This window comes from Cavia porcellus, unplaced genomic scaffold (assembly GCF_034190915.1).
Source record: "Cavia porcellus strain 051 isolate PalLab524CR breed Dunkin Hartley unplaced genomic scaffold, mCavPor4.1 scaffold_15, whole genome shotgun sequence".
Classification (NCBI taxonomy): Eukaryota; Metazoa; Chordata; class Mammalia; order Rodentia; family Caviidae; genus Cavia; species Cavia porcellus.
This window is the reverse complement of record NW_026947498.1, coordinates 48008117-48032330: the sequence shown is the minus strand read 5'-3', so window position 1 is coordinate 48032330 and position 24214 is coordinate 48008117. Positions and strand designations below refer to the sequence as shown.

The window sequence follows — 24214 nt, the reverse complement described above, 5'->3', positions numbered from 1 at the left end:
AGTGGTGCTGGAAAAACTGACTTTCCACATGTTGAAAACTAAAACTAGACCCATGTTTATCACCATGCACTAAACTAAAGTCGAAATAGATCAAAGATCTAAACATTAAAACAGAAACACTGGAAATTTAAATTTACCGGAAGAGAAAATAGGTGGAAATCTTGAAGACATAGGTATAGGCAGAGCCTTTGTGAACAAAATCCCAGATCACATGTGAAATACTACAAAGAATCAACAAATGGGATTTTACCTTATTAAAAATCTTTTTCACAACAAAAGAAATTGACATTTAGTTTTAGAGCATGAGCTCTACATTATATATGATATTGCAATAGATATCTTCAAAATGAGTTTATCATACTCTACTTTCTCAGATGTAGCACTAGGGCATATTCTATAATGTTTAGATTTTGCATGTCCTTAAGATTTTTTTTCCAACAGGTCTCACTGGTATCTTGCAGTAATTTGTTTTCCATGGTTAGAAGAAGCTGTGTATGAAGATATCCCACAAACTATATCCCAGCAATCTGAACAAGACATTAAAACAATAGGTAATATTGTTAAAGCAGATGGTATCTTTAATAGCAAGAAGAATAGTAAAATGGTTATGGGCAATAATATGGAGTTAAAAGTAATCTAGTTATTTATTACTAAACTTACTAGAAGGAAGAATAAAAACCTGAAATTTTCATGAAACTTAGTCTTAGGTATAGATACAATATTGTTCTTAAATTATATTTGATACCAAATTTTATTATAGAAATTTTAAAGAATACTTTTTCTAACAGGCATGGCTTGACATTTCATTTTTTAATATGGTTTAATGTATTTCAGAGATAATATAGAATTTCTTATACTTTCATTATTTTTCTTATAACACCAAATATTAAGCAAATAAGGACCTATTTGCTTTGAGAAAAAAAAATGAAGTGTTTTATAAACTGTTTAAGTAGCAAGCACAATTGCTGATAGCCATTTCCATTAATAGTCCCCAGAACCTAGGGAGAAGAAAAAGAAAAGCTGATAAAACAATTTTCAATTTTCTCTAATTCTTTTCTGCTTCAGAAATGAACTTATGCAAATCATATGGTCATAAAAGAATCCTTACTAGGCAAATTAACTATCTTCCTTGTTAAAACAGACATTTAAAAATTAGTCTTATAAAGATTGACCCTGCTGATATTTCAGATTTTGGCCCAGGACTTTATGTGTTGTCGCATAACAGCAAACCATCATCACTTTTAGTTATTGATTGAATTCTATTTATAACATTAATCATGAAACAAATTAAATAGATCCTCTGGATTTTTAAATTTTGCTCTGCATATAACTTGTAGTTTAAGCTTATATAAGTTGTTTGTGCTAAACATACAGTAAAACTTCATGATTGCTTCATTTTTTCCTATCAGACCATGATCTACATACTACTTCAACACTATCCTCAAATGCAGAGGATTCCCAAGTAAGTGTGTTCTGTACAGATGTGAAAGAAGGAGAACTCATAATATTAAATATAAAATAGGGCATAGTTAAGCAGACTGGGGTGGATATTAGTGACTCGTAATTAAATTGTGCTGTTTTATGATTTTTTGACAATTTTTGGGAAAGAGAACAAAGAGAGATTACCTTGCTTTAACTTACTTTCTTAGAGATTCAGTGTATACATTTAAAAAAAGGTACTGAAAAAAAAAAAAGAAAAATGAGAGTTAAGAAAGTCTGCATTAAAGAAATCTAATTGTGTTTGATGCATTGTTTCCCCAAATTTATGAACAAAAACATCATCAACAGAAGCAGTTTTTCATCCTTTTCCCTTAATACAGACTAGCACTCTGCTTCATGTGCTTTCAAGGGAAGAAATGTGTCTCTAATGACATGAGTTCAGTTAGAGAATCTAAATAGAAACAGGTCATATTATCTTGTTTGTCATTATTTGAGGTGTTAGGTTTCATCTAGTGTTTTTTGGCCAGATTAAGGCTCCATAACTACTTGGGACCAATGTAAAAGTATACAAACTACTCTTTTATCAATATAAGGAAATAAATCGAATTCTTGAAAATGAAGTTAGGTTACTTCAGATGATGAAAATAACTTGAAAGTTTAATTTTAAAGTTGTTTGAAAGATTTTAAGGATTATTTACCATATAAAATTCATGGGATGCAAAGCTTAAGGAATAACAATATTGATATATGTTAGTTTTAATTGGAAAATCATAAAATTTATGTTAATTTCAGAGTATGGAGATGAGTGTGTCAGTTTCAAAGAAAATGTGTAAAAGGTAAGTATGTTATATATAATAGGTTTTTTCACGTATTTCGCTATACTTAGTACAAGTATGTACATCTTTCTTTCTTTGCTTTTCATAGGCCATGTATTCTCATACTAGACTCCTTGAAAGCTGCATCTGTACAAAACACAGTTCAGAATTTACGAGAGTAAGTGATAACAATTTTAACATCATTCTGTTATCTACAGTCCTAGTAAGTTTGAAACTATCTTAAGAATTACTGAAAATACTGTATCAGAAATTATATTTTAATATGTACTTAAATGAAGCCTTCAAGTCTAATCAATAGGGAATATCTTCTATCATATATTAATATTCAAGTATTCTCAAGGATTACATCAAGACTAAATTCAGAAATTGTATTCATAATTGAATAAAGCCCATAATTTTAAAAAAGAGCATTGCAAATATTAGTGATTATTAAAACTATTATTGGAAGATTGCACTATTTTCATTAAAATCGGGGCTGGGGATTTAGCTCAGCGGCATAAGCATCTGCCTTGTAAGCAGGCAGTCGTGAGTTTGATCCCTGGAACCGATAAAAAAACGAAAAAGACAAAAAAAAATGGCACTTGTACAGGTTCATGTGAGTATATTTTGCAGTTAAAGACCAGTCTTCAGAAATTTAGTGTGAGGCAACATATCTAGCAGTAACTGTTTTTTTTGCCCTTGTGAAAGTATTGCATACTGATAGATATCTACTCAAGTCGCTTTACTTATATTTCAGATATTTAGAGGTAGAATGGGAAGTCAAGCGAAAAACTCATCGTGAATTCAGCAAAACAAACATGGTGGACCTATGCCCTAAAGTTCCTAAACAGGATAATAGCAGTGATTGTGGGGTATATTTACTGCAATATGTGGAAAGCTTCTTCAAGGTATGTGAAAATAAGGTTTTAATTCACAATTATCAGCAGGCAGTGACAAGTTTTTGGCCAACTGTATTTTCAGAGGATTGAAGAGAATGAGAAAGAGAATACAATAGGTACAATATCTAAAGAGAATCTCTCCCAGCTAAAAGATCCATTTAAAAGCTCAGGACCACAGCTAGGGAAACACAGTGACAAATACGTTTGTTATTTTCTGGCTCATAGAAATTTCATAGGTGCCGTGACAGTATTAAAGATAAAAACCTATATGCAAATAATCACTCTTTCCGTTTGAACTGTCATTTCATTAGTTCAGACATTACAGTATTATTTATGAAGATAGGTAAAGGAGTAGGCCAAGAAGCTGCTTATGGCCAAGACCGTGCTTAGAGGATACTTGAAGGTGCTTGCAAAGAATGAAGGTTATAGCATGTAATTACAACTTTTTGGTGTCCTTAATATCAGGAAGGAATGATAATATATAGTAAAAGATGGTACACATTATGGAAACCTTAACATCTGTTGAGTTTTCCCCCTTTTTCATTCCACACTGGGCTTTCGTCATAGAGTGATGATTCTGGTCCTCTGAAACTCATTCCAAATACATTTTATTTTGTGTTTAGAATATTCAATAATGGCTTATTACATAATATATTCTGACACTTACATAATTTTATAACTACAAGATGAAGTACCGTATAAAATTCATGGGATGGAAAGCTTAAAAATCTAAATCTTGTATTCTCAAATCTGTGCACTAACATAAGGCTTGGTCTTTATTACATGAAAAAAATACACCTGGGGAAGACCACTAAACACCTGTGGATTTTGTAATCTTAACAAAAAACAGTATTAATTCTAATAAAAATACTAGACAGGAAATGTTCACTGACCATGTGCTGCGAGAATCAGTTAGTGGATTTGAGCTTTATGTCCTCAGGCTCTTAATTCCTTCTTCAAGATGTACATTCTCACAACTGGTTTGTAATAATTTCATCATATTTATAAACATATTGTAAAGATAGATTTTTCTAGAAATTTTTAGTCGTTCTGTGTATCGAAGGCTGACCTTGAATTCTTGGTGATCCTCTTGCCCCAGCCACATGGGTGCTGAGATTACAGCTTAACCACAATATATAGTTTATTTGTTACCCTTGAAAAAGAACCTTTTGTGAGACTTTTCTATTTTTTTTCTGAAATTCTCTATCACCAAGACTTTCTCTTTGTTTTACCTGTTTAAAAAAATCTTAACATGTTGGGGAAAATTGTGTTTAAATCAACCTGACTTCTAAGTTATGCTGAGTCGTTCTTTACCAGTTCTGTTCATGGTAACTCTGAACATGCACTGTAGCAGAACAAATATTACAGTGGTGGTGAACCTGTGGCACATGTGCTTCAGGGGGCATGCAAGACCCTCTCTGTCAGCATATGACCAAGTCATCATTGGATAACAGTGCACCTAGGGGCAGTATTGATACTTTGTGATTAAATACACGGGCTTGGGGTTGCAGTTTGGGCATTGGTCTCTAAAGGTTCACCATCACTGGTGTGTAATTTTGGTGTTCAAAAGTTAGCAATTTAATGGAAATGTTCTAAAATTGATAGTGATAATGATTCTATAACTCTGAATAAAGTAAAATCCAATTGAATACTTAGGGGTAATGTATGCCACGCAAATTAAATCTCAAGCTCTTTTTAAAAAGCTAACAAATTTTCATTTCTTGCATAAATAACATGAAAGCAAATTTGAAATTACACTGTTAAAGTGACTGCATTTTTCTTTCTTTTTTTTTCCCTTTAGGATCCTATTGTTAACTTTGAACTTCCAATTCACTTGGAGAAATGGTTTCCTCGTCATGTAATAAAGACCAAACGGGAAGATATTCGAGAGCTCATCTTGAAACTTCATTTACAGCAACAGAAGGGCAGCAGCAGCTAGTTAATCTGTACAAACATGACACATATGTTCCCTAAGATTACTGGAAAGCCGCTTACTGGCATTTGTTTTAGCTCACTGAGAAGAAAGTAACTTCCAGTAGTTTTAGAAGTCGTTGAACATTATTTAAAGCATATAAGATATGTTACTAGAATTGTTGGACTCTCATAGATGAACTGGGAATGGGGATGATGTAGATAAAACTTAATAGATGAAAATTAAAATTTCATAAATATTTGATATTTTTCTGAGTAAATATGCTTGGATTATGCAATAGCATATGTAATGTGGGAATGCTTTTGTAGATAATATAACTATGTGATCTTTACTTCCACATGACTGGGTGTTGATGGGAGTTAAGTCCTCCCTGGTGCCAGCCCAGTGCTTGTCAGATTTGTTGACAAGTCACATCAATATTGTAATTCTATTCTTTGCAGCTCAAGCATGCAGTATGAATACTGTGTATTTTTTTAAAAAAGAAATTTAGTATCAAGGCTTCAGAAAATGCCATTTACGGCATCTCTTCTGTATAGTATTAAAAAAAGGCATTCATAATTGGAAAGATAAAAATTCACTTTCAAAGTGCAGCTTATTCTCTACTGCTAAATGAAATGGCTTTAACTTCTCTTTTCATTTCTTACGATGTCGTGTGAGAATCTGAGAATTTACTTCATTTGTTCAGGGTAAAATTTGGAACAAAAATTATCTGAAATAGGTTTTTAAAACTTATATATGTAGTTTAGTTTATTTGATGTATTGCTGTGTAAATATTCACTCCTACACTATCCCAGAACATATGTACACAGTTTCTATAAGTATAGATGTCTTCATAATTTTAACTGAAAGAATACTTCCAAAGTTCTATTTATTAATTATTAGAACCAAATATATAATTTTATAACTCAGTTTACCCAGTATTCATCTGCAAAGCCAGATTATTCTCATTTCTTTTATATCTTTAAATTGTAGTTTTTAGAGCCCTATGATATCCGTTATGGTTCTTAAACCTATGGCACTTAATATTTTATTAAATATTCAGGTAACAGTTCTACTGAATTCATGTGATCATGGTGGCATTATATATGATTAAAAACTTCAGAACCTTCTGATATCAGGAATATTTTGAGGGAGACATGATCATACTGTATTTTCTCAGATAAAAATTTTTTTAAGAATATTAATGTGTTTTAAGCATCTCTTAGATTTACATTGTAACTGTATGTAAAACACTGAAGCAAAACAATTTAAGATTAAATGTCTGAACATATGATTTTAGAATCATCTGAATTGAGGTCACTTCAGCCTCAGTATCCTTTGCTTTTGTTAATCTTGTCACCATCTTTATATTGTTACAGATATTTCTGTTTTGGGGATTTCTTATAAAGGTGGTTATAACTGCATATTTCATTCCCAGTTTGTGTGTACATTGGGATGGGAAGACTTTTGTAGGTGACTTTTAAGTGTTTTGTACATGTTACTTTGGGGAAGCAAGTATGTAAAGCATCTTGTGATTTCTTAACATTTTTGTTTGTATTTTTTCAATGATACCACTGTCCTTTATTATGTTTTAGAAATTGTTTAAAATTCATTTTCCTAAATTCATGTGGAAATAATGGTTTGAGAATATCAATATTTTATATTAAACATTTCAGTTCACTATATTGAGGTGTGTTTTTTTCTTAAGAAACATGGCCATTGTTAGAAATAAATTTCTAATCATATGATGCCCTTACGTATCATATAACTGATACTTTATTTTTCTCCCTTCAAAAAGTATATAATTAACTCATTTTTCATTTTGAGTCACGGAAATTGTCTGATCAGATAAGAAAGTTTCTTGAAAGATACAAAATGCTCCAAAATCTGAAACTTTTGAGGAGCAACATGATACCACAAGTGGAAAAATTCCACATACAACCTCATGTCATGAGGCACAGTCAAAATATAAGATACATGTGTAAGGTATACTTGAAACATGAATGAATTTATGTTTAGACTTGGGACTCATCCCCAAGATATCTTACTACATATTTTCAAATATTCTAAAATCCACAATTTGAGATAGATATGATGGCACATGCCTGTAATCCCAGTACTTGGGAGGTTGAGGCAGGAGATTGCTTCAAGTTCAAGGCCAGCCTGGGCTACAAAGTGAGTTTAAGGCTGGCCTGAACTGCATAGTGAGACCCTGTCTCAAAAAATCAAAACACAACAGAGTTTGAAACACCTCTGGTTCCAAGAATTTCAGATTAGTTATGCTCAACTGCATTTACCATTAGCCATTTCTTTTCTGAAAAGATTAGGTTTTTATTCCTGAGTCTTTTGTAGGACTATAAACAATTCAAATATTCTCTGGCAAGAATAGTTTCCTTGGGAACATGGAGGAACTCAAGAGAGAAATGGAGAAAGGGAAGTGAGAAGGGAGATAATGTTTTAGTGAAAGAAAGCAAAAAGGGTGGTTAGTGGCCAGAAAAGTATTTGTACAGAAAATATTTTTTTGCATTTCAGTAATTTTTATTGAAAGGCATATTTGTAGAGTCAAATATAATGGTAGGTAGTCAGGTTACCTCTGCCAACTCAAAATATTGAAATATATCAGCCTTTGGTAAAACTGAAGATTATCATAAAACATGGCTTACAAAAAATTAAAGGTAGAATATACTGTGGGTTCTTTGATTTATTTTTCAGTGCTTATTTATCTGTAACATGATGTCAAAATTAGTTACATCCATTCTGGATAGACTCAGGTTGCACTAAATAACTGTTTACAACACTATGTGTTTTTTTGTTTTGTTTTGTTTTGTTTTTAGCAGTACCAAGGATCGAATTCACAACCTTGCACTTACAAGGCAGGCGCTTATGCCGCTGAGCTAAAGCCCCAGCCCCAACAATGTTTTTTATCTCATTACATTTATTGACTCTCATGGAGAATTCTAGACACTACCTCAGTGATCTCATAATTATCAAGGTGTCCACTTACTTTTCTTAAGACACAATATGGAAATTTGTAAAAGTGTATTCGCCATCAAGAAAAAAAAGGCATACTAGAAGCAATGGCAGTTTTATAGAAATGGTTTATAGTTAAACTTTCTGGAATACTTTGTCTAGCCAGAACTTAGGGTAAGGCAAGGTCAGAGTCACAATTTATTTTGAGTTACTATGTAATATAACATATGTTTTTTCTTAATGGAATTAGACCAAGGAAGTAGATTCTGTATAAATTTTATTATCAATACAAGCATCTATTTTTTAGAAGAAATATTAAAGATAGCTCAATGAATATGGCAAACTTTCGAGGTCTGTATTTTGGCTTAATACAAAATATCTTTAAATTTAAATGTAGTTCCCATATAATAATAACATTCTCATCTCTAAATTATCTATTACTTGCATTATGGGTACATGATTACATTGTAAGTTAATCCTTATTTATGCCCAAAAAATGCACGTGTAAGATACTGGTTTTGATATAACATGCATAATTTAACATTAACGTTTAAATTAAATGTTATTTTCAATCCATCTAAATATAATATTTTGATCCAATATAGAACAGTGGATTAATGTTAGAAATGAAGATTCACAACTCATCTTTTCAAGCTTGTATCATTTCACATGGCATTAGCTTTGCAGATGAATTAAAATACAAACAATCATAGGACAACGTTAGGCGGTTCACACAAATCAGAGAACATTTTAATAACTTAATTGTGATGTTTTGAGGCTTTGTATTTTAAATCCATGATAACATGGAATCCAATAGGATTATGGAGAAATACTGCAAAGAAATTTTTTTTTGCTGCTGTAGTACTATTTATGTGAAGAATAAAACCACACCAACTTAAAAAAAAAAAGTCAACTTACAAAAAAATTTTCTAAATACTGCAAGCTCTTAAAAGTAAATTTTTCATACCTAAGTTTCATAATCGTGTAGATGTGTTAAATATTAGCATTAAGTTTTAGGTAGGAAAAGATAAATCATTAATAAATTTAGATGGCAAAAATGTGTAGAATATATGAAATGACTGAATTTGCATTTTTATGAATATAATTACTTTTTAGTATTTCATTTACTATAGCAGGATGTTGAGACAGATTAATAGTTTTCAGAAACACAACAGGATCATTTGCTCTCTATTTTTTCTGTAGGTGTAATATTCAAGTTCATAAATGATTCTCCTTATAAGCACGTAGTCTCGAATTTGTTCATACATGGATCAAAATTTGGGCCCTCTTATAACTTTAATTGAGCTAGAGGTTGAGGCTTCATATAGCAAAATGTGCAACTAAAAAACTAACACTTAAGGGCTACTTTAAAAATTCAAGTTATTAAAGAGGCTGTTTTCTAAACTACTAATTTAATGAAATGGTTAACATATATATCAGAGATTGGGTAAGTGCTTGCCTTAAGATGTTGTACTTTTTATATAGTAAGTGTCTTCAAATGTTAGCTGACCAGATTGGTGATGTCATTTTTCCCTTTGGCTTTCCAAGTCCAGTTGGTTTATTTCAAAGATAATATTTTAATACTTCAATTGTATAAGAAAATGATATAAATTTCTTTATACAGAGAATAACAACCAAATTAACCAGTTGAAGAAACATTTCAGGAATTATTGAAAGATGAGTTACTCTAGTAACTATGGTTTAGTTGCCATGTAATACATCCAGAAACAGTGCACTTTAGCTTCTGAACACTTGGTTTGGAATGCTTGTTTGATGAATATTCACTTAAAACAGTTGGATATAACTTCATGCCAGAAGCTCAGATTTCTGCCATTTCTCTTGGAATATTTCTGATGACATTCTACTCTTGTTAACCCTATGTAGGGATAACTGTGCTTGGTTGATCAATGCAATGATAGTAAGGCCAGCACAGAAAGTTTGGCTTTAGAAAATGTGATTCTGCAATGACATACCTTAAGCTGAGTTTTTAGTCTTTTAAAATTTAGGCTATTTTTCCTTTCGCATGGCAGGTTCTTTTAACTAGTGAATAATAGAGCTGTAGAAGTTGAAGGGCAGTGGTAGCTTTGACTTTCCAATACCTCCTCTCCAATACAGTCTTTTTTTTTTTTTTTTTTTTTTGGTCTTTTTCTTTTTTATTGGTACCAAGGATCGAACTCACGACTGCCTGCTTGCGAGGCAGAATACAGTCTTTACCATTTTCATCAAGTGTGAAACCCTGAACCTATAGTGACTTACTCAGGTTAAGTCAGTTGCTGTGAGACATTTCCTTTTTGATTTTACAACCAAATAAAAGCAGCTCAGTCTGACACAACAAAGGTTCGTGGGCTGTACCTTCATTTAGAATCTGTCTAATAAATTCATAGCTAGAGAAAATGTCTCTGTATCAAAGCCAAAGAACTGAGTTAGACTAAGGAGATCTTTTACTTCAAAGTCCCTTAGTCTTGCCACCAATCTGCATTATCATATGCAGATTAAATTAGTTTCAAGCCGCAGACCTTTGGCTGACATCTTGCCTCCTGTTCCAACTGGGTATTTGTCTGGTGTAGCAGTTTCTGGGAGTCAGATGTCAGTACTTGTATCATCTTGGAAGAGAGGCCACCCAATTGGCGTGATCACCCTCTCTGCACCTGATCTCACCTTGACCCAAGTTACTGGCGTATGAGGCAGGAGGAGAGAGGGCCGAAGAGAGGGTGGAGCTCTCTGCAGTGCTGGGGGACTACACCACCCTCCTTCTGGTTGGACCAAAGTGAAGGAGCTTTCAATAATAGTTTTTAAGGCACAATACACGCTAGTGTTAAAAGTAGCATCTTGTCATTGAGTCATTTGAATATGACTTTGAAGAAGCGTAATATTTCTTAAACTTAGATATTTTCTCTTTTTATGCCAGGAGAAAAAAGCAACCTAGATTTGTCATACAGAGCCCAACCTGGTTTTATTCCAGGCTCTAGCCTATCCTTGTTTTTCCATAGATCTCTACTTTTTAGTTATATGAAATTTTCATTCATACTTAAATACTTCAATACTTCTCTCTGTAGTCTTTTTTTTTTTTTTTTTTGTCTTTTTCGTTTTTATCGGTACCGGGGATGGAACTCACAACTGCCTGCTTGCAAGGCAGACGCTTATGCCGCTGAGCTAAATTCCCAGCCCCACTCTCTGTAGTCTCTTATAATTAAGTTTATTCTTCTGGGAATTTGAAATTTATGCTCATGGCCTATTAAAAGACGTGATTCTATGTTTATAGGTCCTCATTATGTTACGGCCTGCACTATTCTGTTAAAAGCAAGTGCATTTCTTTTGGGGACAGGAGAAATCAGTTAGTATTCCTATAAAAACTCTAGATGAGAACCTTAATTGAAATTCTCATGATTAGAACAATGTGCTGTCTTCTACAAAGAAAACATGGAGCTAGGCTATGAACTGTTGTCTCATAAGTGTGATTGACATTGTAAATCTCAAACCATAGATAGTTGTGTGAAGTTGGTATTGTGGTATTGTATTTATCTTCACACCTGCAGGCCTTTGCATATTCCACTCCCTTTTCCTACCTTACTTATTCACTACTTGTGAAGTTTGTTTTTTCAAAATTAAACTCTTAATTTTACCATTCCACACTTGTTCAAACATTCTCTTCTATGCTTGTTACAATTCATATTTATTTCTCTAATCACTTTTGTTATGTTATTTGTATACACATTTATCCCTGTATGTGATAAGCTCCTCAGAGATTGTTATATATTCTGTTTCCTGTGTTTAGTACAAGGAATGTTAGTAGCATCTAGTAAGCTCTCAATAAATGATCCTCAACTGATTTGGAATTGGGTATGAATGAAGCAATCTAGTATCTTTGTTATCTTCAAAGAATAGAATTTTATGTTGAGTTTCTCAAATGCTTATGATTTAGGAACATCTTCTGACACATAACAATATTCAAAGACCATGTTGTGATGTTTTAACATATCTTCTATAAAGAATACCCTTAAATGAAAACTAGCAGAATAGTTTTCTGAACCATTAAGTATCTCATAGATAATCTGTTTCACTTATAGGTTAAAATACAAAAAATCTTGGTGATATTTTAAAGGTATTCCATAACTTATAACAATTAACTTTTTGAGCTTTCATTCTCAATTTTCCACCATATGCTTCTATTCTACTCCAGCATATATTTAAAATTTTTGTATAAACTTTTATACATTATTGCTCATGATCAATAATTTCTTTCCTTTTAATTTTTAAAAATTTTGTTGGTCTTAGGGATTAAATTTTGAGCCTTCACACTGACCTACATCCTTGTTGGGAGTCATTGAAGCTGAAAATGGTCATACAATGCAGGGCCGGAGCATGGCCCGGATATGGCTGACCCAAAACCAAACAGTGCCAAGGGCAAGCCACATGAAGAAGCTGCTTCAGCCCAGAAAAACAGCAAGCTCCTGCACAATCCACGCAATGAGTTTCTAAATAAAGGGGTACCACTCAGCATTGTGTTGCTATAAATAAATGCCCCTACAGTGAGGGAGCAGTCCCTTTCCTCCCTTCAGGAGAGCGGGCTTCATGTGATCCCAGCTCTCTGTGTCGGATATTTATTTCTTTACCTTTTCTCTTCACTTACGGTCTTTACCCCAGAAACTTCAAGAGCTGCACAGGTCATGGCACATCCCCAGACTTTGCTCTTTATTTTGACACAGGATCTTGCTGTGTCAAAAGGTTGGGCTTGAACTTTAAATTTAAATCATCTTGCCTCTGTCCCACAGAGTGCTGGAATTACAAGTGTGTGCCATTACTCAGGATTCTTTAAGAAACAAAAAAATTAGACCTTCCTATTTACTACCAACACCACTACAACCTCCACCCACTGAAATGCCATCCAGGCCATTGAAGGTTCAGTGAAATGTTATCTTTTGTAATAAATCCTTTCTACTTTTACAAATGGAGTTAACCTTGTTTTTTGGTTCTCATGGAATGAATCTATAGCTTTATATCATAGATACAGTTACTCTAAGAAGTTGCAGTTAAAGATATAATTACATCAATTGTCAAGTTAAAATGAGTTTACAAAATGACGAACCTATTTAGAAGCAAATAAACCCAGCTGAATTTTTCATGTTTTTTAATAGTATGTTTCTAAAATTTTATAAACTACATTTCATAGGATATAATAAATGCTTTTGAAGATATTAAATACATTTTCTACATGGATTGTTAGGGACTTTTTAAAAATCAGTTTTAGAGCTTGAACAAAAGAGAATTTCAAAGCTTGCATCCCTGTAGACTTTATGAATCTTTGTAATACAACTGGAATACAACGTATTAGGTCTCAGATAATTTTGTATTTCTTAATTCTTATAACGCCATATTATAGACAGAGATTATCATAATTTTTTGGGTGAATAAAACAGCTCAACAAGTTTTGGTGATGTATCAAATCAGGTATTACATAGTAAAGCCAGAATTTAAACCCTGTTCTTCTCAATCTAAGGACAGATTTCATATCACTTCAATTGTCAGATCTTTTTTAGCTTTTTGGACTAGGTCATCAAGAGGATTAATTATCCATTATGGTGAAGGAGTTCAGATTTTCTATCAGGGAAATTTATAATATGATGGTTTTATTATGGAAACTAATTTTGTTTTGAATGTGGCCCTGTATTGCTGAAATAGGTAGGTATAATCAGTCTGGAAATTTTATGCGTATATAATTTAGTTCCTATGGGAACCCAGAGAATATATGAATCTATCAGATTTGATGAATAGAGATAAAGAAGATAGAAAAAAGAAGACTTCATATGAAATATTTGTAAATGAACTGCTTGCTAAAGGCAAATAGAGTGTTAATAAAGAGCTTAGCTGGATAGATTAAAGAAATTGTCTCTCTCCATCTGTTCTAATTAGCTTATCTCTCCTGCTTTCATTGCATGCTGGTTATTTAAGAAAAGAATTAAGAACCACTTTGAAGGGATACTATTTTTATTTACATTAATTTATAATGGTTTTATAGTGGTTGTCCATTCTAAAACATAAACTTGTTATGCCTTTCCTGTAACAATTTTTTATTGGAAATTTTAAGTCTTTGAATGTTCAGTTAAGGATTTTGCTCTCTTATTTACTTGTTTTAGGTCTAAATGATTATGTTTCCTCTTTTGGGGAAGATTTCTTTGGGTATTCTGATACTCGTCTTGATAGAAGGAAACCTTCCATCATTAACAGGTAATTATAATTTTTTGCCTTTCTATTCAGCTCTAGTATATTTCTTAAAACAGTATTATTTGATGTGATTGCTATAAGAAATTAAGTAAATACTACTCTTTTAATCTTTAATAATGCTTTATTTACATTGTTTTAAGATAATTTGGGGTTTTTCGTCTTTATAGTAAGTCCTGATCCAAATCTTTCCCCTTATTTCCTGTGTTGAAATTGAATCTATTCTTGACTTTGATAAGACATCTTAGGAGTGGGAAATTAAATGAGAGGAAGATTGAATACTTCACTCTCCTGATACAGGCATTGACTTCAAAAATCCAATGTGGCACAAAGTGACCATTTTTTCCTGTTACCTTTTGTATCTTATCTTCATTCCTCATCACAAGATTTGATTATGCTCTCACTCCGTAGTGCAAACCTACTTATCTTTAGAAGATATACAAGAACCAAAGCCTGCAGTTTCTTTTCTACTGCCCAAAGAATCTACAGACTCTTCTCTACCTGCTAAAAAGCAACAGCTTCTGAGCCACAGAGAAATTGAGAAACGGTGGTTGTTGAGAAGAAGACGGTCTATTCTGTTTCCTAATGGAGTAAAAATCTGCCGAAATGAAACTGTTACAGAGGCTGTGGCAAGTCATATGAAATATTTTAAACTCCGAGGTAAGTAAAGCTAAATCTTCGGGTTGCATCATATTTGTTGTGCCTCATTATAAATTTGTAATAATTTAGACAGACCTGTGCCAAATGTTATCTCCTAGGAATAGAAAAAGGGCTAAGAGTATACTATTCACATGATTTCAGAGGAAAGTTTCACATTATTTAAGAGAAGAAATGTTTAAACCTTTTTAAGCACTTTAGAAATATCATAGTATGGGAACTCCAGTGGCACCATCAGTTAGCATGCGGTATTTACATAAAAATATCAGTTTATGGAACTGGATAAATTAATTATAACTTTTAGTTCTTTTTAAAGGTGATTGGCTAAATATACCCCAAAATATTTACAAACATAAATATGTTTTACTTTGCATCTTTAGGTATTATATGAACATAAAAATATAATTGGTTTGTTTTGTAGTTTAGACATTCCAGAGTCCTGTCGGTTGCTCTCTAGTTAGGACACAAGGAGTTATTATAGTTTGAATGATAGCGCTTCTCGCAGGCCTCCCTGAAGCAACAGACTCAGATTTTAAATGAACTTTTTAATAATAGTACTACAATTGAACCTACGGCTTTTGTACTGAGCCATGTCCCCCACTTTCTTTAAAATTTTGAAACAGGGTATCACTAAGTTGCTGAGACTGGCCCGCAATTTGTAATACTTTTGCCTCAGCCTCGTAAGCTGGTGGGATCACAGGCATGTGCCACTGTGCTCACCTTTATTTTATTTTTAATTGAACAGTATGATCTTGAACTCTTATCTTTTCATTATATAAATCCACTTGGTTTTTTACATTTACTAATATTTGCTTGACTGACCATGGTACATTTACTGGACATTTGGAGGATTTCCAGTCTTTCTTTTTGCTGCTCAGTAGCCAGTAAGAAGCCATATCATGTTAATCAGCTGAAGAAGAGATACATTAAATGACTGTGAAATCAAGCTTGTTTATTCGTTCACTAGTTCATCGAATATACATTGAGTGCTTGCTTTTCCAGACCAGTTTGTGAATGTTCTGTCTTGAGTTGCTATTTTGTCATATTCTTTATTTTCTTCTTTCTTAGCCTTTTCTTCTTCCACACCAAACTTATAAAAAAATGAAAATTGAATACAAGATATTACATGTATTTATAAATTTGATGTTTTTGTTAAAATAGTATAATGGATTAGCAGCTCTTATGGGTATTTATATTTCTTGATTGCATTGAGCTAGCAAACATTTCTAAAAAAGAAATTTTCATTTTACTATTAAAGTGGAGATCCATAGACCTGGCATTTTGCATTAGATGATATACAGAAATGAGAAATTCTGAAAAGGGCAGAAAGAACATAAAAACTGAAGAGAGCATAAAGAACACAAAAAAGGTGAATTAAAATGATGATTAAAATGATTTATCAAGATATAATTTCCACTACCTAGTTTTAAAAAAATTTTTTAGCCATATTTTAATTTATTTATTTGTGTTGGGGATTGAACCATGACCTTGCACTTGCCAGGCAGGCACTTATGCCACTGAGCTAAACCCCCAGCCCCTTAAAAAAATTTTAATAGAGTTATGAAGTGATTTCTGCCTTTGGTTACATAGTGAAGAGGGAAAAAAACAATCATCTAAGGGGCGTAACTATACTTTGTGATTTGCTTTGGTTTTGTTTTTATAAATTCAAGTTTTATCAAACTAGAAGCCAACTAAAACAATAAACCGCTTGTGGAATAGTTGACTTTGAAATACAGATGCTCTAGGCTATTTGTCTTACATGCTGTCCACATTTTGGACATGACTAATTACTTCCTTGTACTAAATAACTTGTTTTCTATCCTCTACATTTTTTTTTTTGGAAACCAGTAAGATGTATGGAGAGAACAGACCATAGGGTGAGACTGGGCAGGGAGAAAGCATGTCAGTTACCCAGGCTCCAGACTGAGGCACTTGGGCTATAGCAACAGTGTGTAAACTCAAGGACCTTGTGGGCAGAGAAATGGAGCAACTTGAGAAATGTCTAAGAGATATGACTGATGAAGACTAATTAGAAAGCAATGTATCTCTCAATACACTATTAAAAACCTGAGCCTTATTATGAAACAACCATAAAGATATTGCTTTCTCCTGGAAAAACATTTATAGATTGACCGACAATTCTTCTCACAACTATCATTTATGCCAAGTTTTAAAGACATACAAAGTTGTACTATTATAGTGGGTGTTAAATTTTATTGCTGTACTCTAAAGGATATAACTGTATGTATGTTTAAATGTGCAAGATAGATAACCGTATTATTAAGCTTTGGTTGAATCATGAGCAGAATGGTTTGCACTGACAACATGTAATTTATCAACTAGTGATTTCTTAGTGTTAATTTTTTTTGAAATTCTGTATTATTTCTACCTTTTTTTCTGTTTTATTTTTCTTTAAATAAAAAAATACGTAAAAATAATTCCTTAAGTAGTTGGAGATTGTAATGATTCTCTTAGGAACAGAATTTATTGCTATGGATACTGTAAAACACAAAGATAATACATTTAAATTGCAGTCTTAGTAAAAAAGATACAGATGCTGCAAGTGGGACAGTAGAAAAGGGAGCTCTCAAAAAAATAAGGCTGAACAGCATGTCAAGATTATAACAATGTTGATACAGTTGTTACTGCATAATAAAGAATAAATGTTTCACTTGATTTATTTTTGAATGTTGAGAAAATTGAATATTTCATTGTAAGTCTTGATTTTGAAGAGATAATTTGGATTATATTCTCAAAATCAGGTGTTTGAAATTTGGAGCAAGGAATCTATTCAGTGTCCAGGCAAGGGTTTTAGGTTTTTCTACCAAGCTAATACAGCAGAATAGTTTGCCTTTAATAGAGAACTTGGCACAGCCAATAGTTGGTAACAAATTTGAAGACTGTTCCCCATTTAAGCTACCATTTATCCTAAAGATCTGTAAAGTTAAAATGATAGAGTATTTGGGATAAACTATAATTAATGTTCTCTTTCCTGTCTTAAAAATATATATTTGTATAGTTGGAGCTTTAAAAGTACAGGTTTATTACGGTGTACTTTGATGGATTATAGGCTTCATTTTTAAAGTATACAATTTGATTAGTTTTCAGAGATATATTTAACCTTGAAATCATCATTGCAGTTCAGATAAAGACCTTGTCAATCAGTCTTAAATGTTTCCTCCTGGCTCTTTATAATCTCTTTCTTATTATTCTTCCTTCCAGTGTTGAAGGACCCAGTGATCGATTGATCTATCTATCTATCCAGTGGATCTATATCTATCTATCTATCTATCTATCTATCTATCTATCCATCTGTCTATCTATATATCCTATCAACTTTACTCTATAAATAAAATCATAGGATGTATTTTTTAGTTTGGCTTTTTTTATTTAGTGTAATTATTTTATAATAATTTTTGTGTATCATTAGTTAATCTTTTATTCTTTGACAATTTTCCAGTTTGTAAATATACCCCAATTTAGAATATTTAGATTGTTTTCAGCAATTAGTATCCAGAAAATACTGTCACCATTTTGGTACAAATTTTTGTGCGAATAGGTTTTTAATTCTATTGACTAATTGGCTGGGTTACATAATAGATATTTGTTTAACTTTTAAAGAAATCGTTAAATTATTTTCCCGTGTGACTATACCACTCACAGTGGTATAGTCATTTTAATAGTTGTTTTTTTCAGAAAAGGTCTCACCAGATCAGGCTGATCTGGACTCACTATGTGGCCCAGGCTGGCCTCAAACTTGTGGAGATCCTGCCTCAGGATCTCAGGTGCTGGGATTATAAGCAAGCACCACCAGGCCCAGCCTTTTTCATATTTTTCAACCCTTGATATAGTTGTTTTAAACATTTACCATCCTATTGGATGCATATTTCATTATTGTCTTAATGACTACTATTTTGGTTACCCTATATATGAATCCATGTGATTATTTTGCCCATTAAAATAATTTAGTTCATTAGAGAACACAGTTTGTGCTTATATTGTTTGGTCAATTGTGCATGTGTACATTTTGTAATCTGAACAACTACTTTGATGATAACAATACACAAATTATTAACCAGTGCTAATTTCTTATTGTTTTTGAAATTCTGTATCTTTGTTTTTATTGTTTTTTTTCTCTTTAAAACAATTGAGTTGTCTCTTACTAAGTAATCTTAGTTCTTAATGTATCCTAGATACATGTTTTTGACTGATACATGTTTTTTGGATATTTTCTTCAAGTTTGTGTCTTGTCTGCTAATTTTCTGAATAATTGAAAAACACATTTTATTTTATTTTTATTTATTTATTTATTGAGACAAGATCTTGCTCTGCAGTTCAGGCTGGGGTTAAACTCATTTTGTAGTCCAAACTGGCCTTGAATTTGCCAAAATCCTCCTGCCTCAGCCTCCCAAATGCTGGTATTACATGTGTGTACCACCACACCCAGCAAGTAACAAATGTTAAATTTGAAGAAGTACTTTTTGTCATTTATTTGAAAAAGTCACACTTTTGGTATTGGATAATAGTTTGCTTAACATAAGATCCTCCTGTATTTTCCTATAGAATTTTTTTAGGTTTTATGTTTAGGTCCACTTAATAAAAAATTAATTGTTTGCATATACATAATCAGTTCCAATATCATTTATTAAAATGCTTATTCCTTTTTTGCCTTTGCATCTCTGTTGAATATTAGTTTGTTGTATGTGTTGGGCCTATTTCTGTACTCTTTATTGTATTCTACTATATGTGTCTACTTCTTTATTTTTTTTTGATACAAGGTCTGGCTGTGTAGTTCAGGCAGTTTTAAACTCACTATGGAACCCAGGCTGGCCTCAAACTTCCAGTGATCCTTCTGCCTCAGCCTCCTGAGTATATTTGTCTGCTTTTATACCATTCTGTCTTGGTCGCTGTAGACTCTATGATACATTTTAAAGACATTTTATTGGTCTTTTTACTTCCCCTCTCCCTTCACCTCACTTTCCCTTCCTTTCTTTTTTTTTTTGTCTTTTTCCTTTTTATCGGTACCAGGGATCGAACTCACGACTACCTGCTTGCAAGGCAGGCGCTTATGCCGCTGAGCTAAATCCCCAGCCCCTCCCTTCCTTTCTTATCCCTTCCCTTAATCTTTAGATCACATTTCCATTTGTAAAAGTTCTACCTTCCTATTTTGTATTGTCTTTTACATTATTTATTTGGGCTTTCATACAAGAGAATTCATGCAATATTTAAGCTTGTGTGTCTGATGTGTTTCACTTAGCATTATGATCCCAAGGTGTATCTATTTTCCTAAAAGTGACTCAAATTTATCATTCTTTATGGCAAAGTAGTATTCCATTGTATATAAACAATATGTTTTCTTTGCTCATTTATCTGTTGATAGGCATATAGGCCACCTCCAAGATTTAGCTATTGAGTTGTACTGCTATAATGATGAGTACGGCTGTATCACTGCAGTGTCCGGGGAGGGGTGAATGTCATGTCATGCCACACCATGCCACTATTCTGCTGGAACACACCATTCTCAGATATTGTAAACCCCATGAGAGTAAATAATTAAAGAAGCCAAGTATAAACTAGGAGAAGACAGTTTATTTGAAGGTAGAGAAAAGAAGGAAGTAACGGAAATGATAGGTATCTGGAAACTTCCTGAGCTTAGTCTTTGTCTTTCTAAATGCTTGAGCCTGATCTGCAGAGGCAAAAGCTGCCTGTAGCTGCCCCAACTCTCTATTAACTTCTAAAAAGCTCAATGAAGCCATTGTCCTGATTTTTCTCTACCTAGTGTGAGAGCTGTCCCTACCTCACTGTAGTATGATGTCTTTAACTCTCTGGAAAAGGTGCCTACAAGTTGGGTCAAACATAATTTCTATTTTTAATTTTTTGAAGAATTTCCATATTGATTTCCATAGTGGTTGCACCAGTTTACATTCCTAGCAACACCATAGAAGGGTTCCTTTTCCACTGTAGCCGAACCAGCATTTGCTATTTGATTTCTTGATGGCACCCATTCTTTTGGAGTAAGATGGAATCTCAGTGTTGTTTTATTTTTTCTTTGCTTTTTAAAAATGTATTTTGAAGATAGTAAAATACAACAAATCAAGGCAGAACAAAGCCAGTCAAGACAATGCAGCAAAATTGGTACAGAACTTCAGAGTAGGATACTAGGAGAACATTATAGTTCTACCTTAGCATTATAGTATATCTTGTTATCTTCACAATAGTTGTCCATTTCATCAGGTGTGGCAACAAAAACAAAACACAATAAAATCAATCAAAACAGAATATTGAATAAAGCAAAAACAATCGGAATAAAGCAAAACAGTGAAAACAAAATTGGACTTCAAAGACAAGACAGAATGAAAACCCCCACAATTTGCTATATTGCATACGGCCATCCTTCAGAGAGAGGCTCAGACCTCTGGCCCCAGGTCTGCATAATCAGCCAAACAATTCAAGCATTTAGTCACTTTATGTACTTTAGTTGCTATCAACTCAGGCTGTTCTTGGAACCATCTGGTTGCTAAGGGGTGGGAGGTGGGGGGGGGGCTAGGGGTTATTTGGTTGGTTGGTTTTTAGACCATGGCAGATAGGCCTGCACTGCTTACCAGGAAGGCTGGATCCTTGATTTCTTGGTGGGTCTCCAAAGACCTGGCCTGGTGGATTCTTGGCAGACGGCTGGCTTGCTCTTTGTTTTTTTTAAGACAGAATCTTACTATGTAGTTCAGGCTGGCCTTGAACACACTATATAGCCTGGACTGGACTCAAACTCATGACTGTTCTTCTGCGTCAGTTTTGCAGGTGCTGGGATTACAGGAATGAGTATTTTTAATTTGTGTTTCTCTTATGTCCAGAGATGTTGAACATTTTTTAATGTATTTATCAGCCATTTATACTTCTCTTGAGAAAGATCTGTTCACTTGAGTTGCATATTTTTAAATTGATTCTTATTTTGGAGAGGCTGATTTTTTAAAGTTTTTTTAAAATTATGCTTTGCATATTAATTCTCTGAGTAATAGCAGCAAAAATTTTCCCCAAAACCTAGTTGTTTCCTTTGCTGTGCCAAAACTTTTAAATTTGATAAAATCTCATTTGTTTGTTGGTATTATTTCTTGTGCAATTGAAGTTCTATTAAAAAAGTTCTTATTTATTTATTCCTAAATTTATTTCTATATCTCCAAGAGCTTTACTTATTTTGTCTTTAGTTAGATTGTTTCTGTTTTAATATTTAGATTTTTGATTGATTTTGCTTTCATTTTGGTACATGGTGAGATGTATGGGTCTACATTCAATCTTCTGCATGAAGATTGCCAGTTTTCATAGCACCACTCTTTAAGAGGCTGTCTTTCTTTCAGTGTATGTTTTTGGCCCCTTTGTTGGTGATCAGATAGCTGAATGTGCCTATGCTTGTTTCTGCATACTCTATTCTGTTCCATTGATCTACGTGTTTGTTTTTGTGACAGAATTATGCTATTGTTTTTTTTGTTGTTGTTGTTGTTTTTGGTACCAGAGATTGAACTCACAACCTTGCACTTGCCAGGCAGGTGCTTGTGCCACTGAGCTAAATCCCCTATGCTATTGTTTTGAGACAGAGTCTCTCTATGTAGTTCAGGATGGCCTTGAATTCACATGCTGGCTTTTTAAAATGATCCTCCTGCCTCAGCTTCCCAGGAGATGGGAATACAGGTATATGCCACCATGCCCAGCCAAAATTATGCTATTTTTATCACAATGGCTTTATTATTTGGATTAGCAAATGATTGCATTATAAAATGATTACATTCATCATGAAGAGTTGACGCATGTATGTGCATAACATACCTTAATTCTTTTTTAAGTCCCTTTGCCCTCATTTCTTCTCTCTCTCCCTCCATCTCTTGGGCCCCTTTCCTTTTTTATTTTGTACATGTTTGCAGTATATACTACAAATGTGTCATTGTATAATGACAAATCCTTGTGGGGAGTTGGTGTACGTATGAAACACATTCCGATTCCCTTTTTTCATCCTGTTGCTCTCCAGCCCACCAGCACTTGGTCCCTTTCCCGTACATAAAAACAGCTATCTTATGTTTCCTGTTATGTATCTTTTATTTTGTTCTTTATTTATATTTGAGTTTCTTATGTAAGAAAGACCATGATATTTAAGCTTTTGTGTCTGATTTTGGTCTCAAAGTGCATCCATTTTCCTATAAATGACACAAGTGCATTCTATTTATGGCAGAGTAGCACTCCACTGGGAATACACACCACATTTTGTTTACCCACTCATCTCTGATGGACATCTGGGCTGCTAACAATATATTGGGAATTGTTCTATAAGCACAGGTTTGTTATTGCATCTATGTAATATGATGTCTTTAGGTCTTTGGGGGAAGATAGTTAGCAGAGTAATAGTGGGATCAAATGGAATTTCTACTTTTAGTTTTTTGAATAATCTCTATACTGGCTTCCATGGTGCTAGTTACAACTAGTAAATTCCCAACAGCAGTGCAGAAGGGTTCCTTTTCCTCTACAGCCTAATACATGTTATTATTTGAGTTCTTGATGATAGCTGTTCTTTCTGGAGTAATATGGAATCTCATAGTTGTTTGACTTTGCCTTTCTATAGTGCCTAGAAATATTGAACTTTTTTTCATAAATTTATTGGCATGAGACACCAAGAAGTTCCTCTTTGGTTGCCGAGTTTTTGACTGAGTCTTTTGTTTGGGAGGGGGGATCTATTTTGTTTTTTATTTCTTCATGTCTTCTATTTAGTACTCTATCTGAATGTCTTAGTTATCTTTACCTTGCTGGGCAAAATACCTGATACCCTCAAGTTAAAGTAGGGAAGGTTTATTTTAGCTACATGTCTAGAAGTCTCAGTTCATATTTAGCTGGCCTCAAGGCAGGGGAGCATGGTGGTGGGACATGGCAGAGAAAAAGTTCACAACGTGGCAGGCAGGAAGCATGAAGCTTTCCCTTTTTTTTTCCATCCAGGCTACAAGCCTAATGATTGGTGCCATTCAGACTCAGTGTGGGTCTTTCCTATTTAGTAAGTCTATTATACATACCCAGAGTATGCTGAATCAATCAGTGACTAGTGCCTTATTACACAACCCTGATCTAGTATCACACACTCATGGTCCTGTCACCTCCTAAAGCCCTACCTAGGAGTGCATGAAGCTTTGGGGGGACATCTAAATATAAACCATTGCACTGAGGATTAGCTGGCAAAACATTTTTCCTATCTTGTAGGTTGTCTCTTTACTCTGTTAGTTGTATCTTTTGCTGTGCAGAAGATTTTAATTTGAATGATTCCCCTTGTTGAT

General features: G+C 33.4%; 2 protein-coding genes and 1 pseudogene across 14 annotated transcripts in view; 2 read left to right on the top strand and 1 right to left on the bottom strand.

Moving 5' to 3' along the window:
- Positions 1-6749, top strand: part of Senp7 (SUMO specific peptidase 7) — a 202390-nt gene extending 195641 nt beyond the window's left edge. For all 10 annotated transcript variants that reach the window (XM_063224873.1, XM_063224874.1, XM_063224875.1 and 7 more), the window contains 6 exons: positions 442-551; positions 1410-1462; positions 2233-2276; positions 2365-2433; positions 3013-3163; positions 4956-6749. In XM_063224873.1, the coding sequence (XP_063080943.1) occupies positions 442-551; positions 1410-1462; positions 2233-2276; positions 2365-2433; positions 3013-3163; positions 4956-5093 (565 nt within the window). In that variant the 3' untranslated portion in view covers positions 5094-6749. The remainder of the gene's footprint in view (positions 1-441; positions 552-1409; positions 1463-2232; positions 2277-2364; positions 2434-3012; positions 3164-4955) is intronic.
- Positions 6750-9599: 2850 nt separating this feature from the next.
- Positions 9600-10639, bottom strand: LOC100725027 (cyclin-G1-like; annotated as a pseudogene).
- Positions 10640-13821: 3182 nt separating this feature from the next.
- The window catches only part of Impg2 (interphotoreceptor matrix proteoglycan 2), a 92011-nt gene continuing 81618 nt past the window's right edge, over positions 13822-24214 (top strand). Inside the window, exons 1-2 of one of the 4 annotated variants that reach the window (XM_063224869.1) lie at positions 13822-14261; positions 14667-14915. In XM_063224869.1, coding sequence (XP_063080939.1) covers positions 14177-14261; positions 14667-14915 — 334 coding nt within the window. In that variant the 5' untranslated portion in view covers positions 13822-14176. The remainder of the gene's footprint in view (positions 14262-14666; positions 14916-24214) is intronic. The other 3 variants (XM_063224868.1, XM_063224870.1, XM_063224871.1) reach the window with 3 other exon arrangements.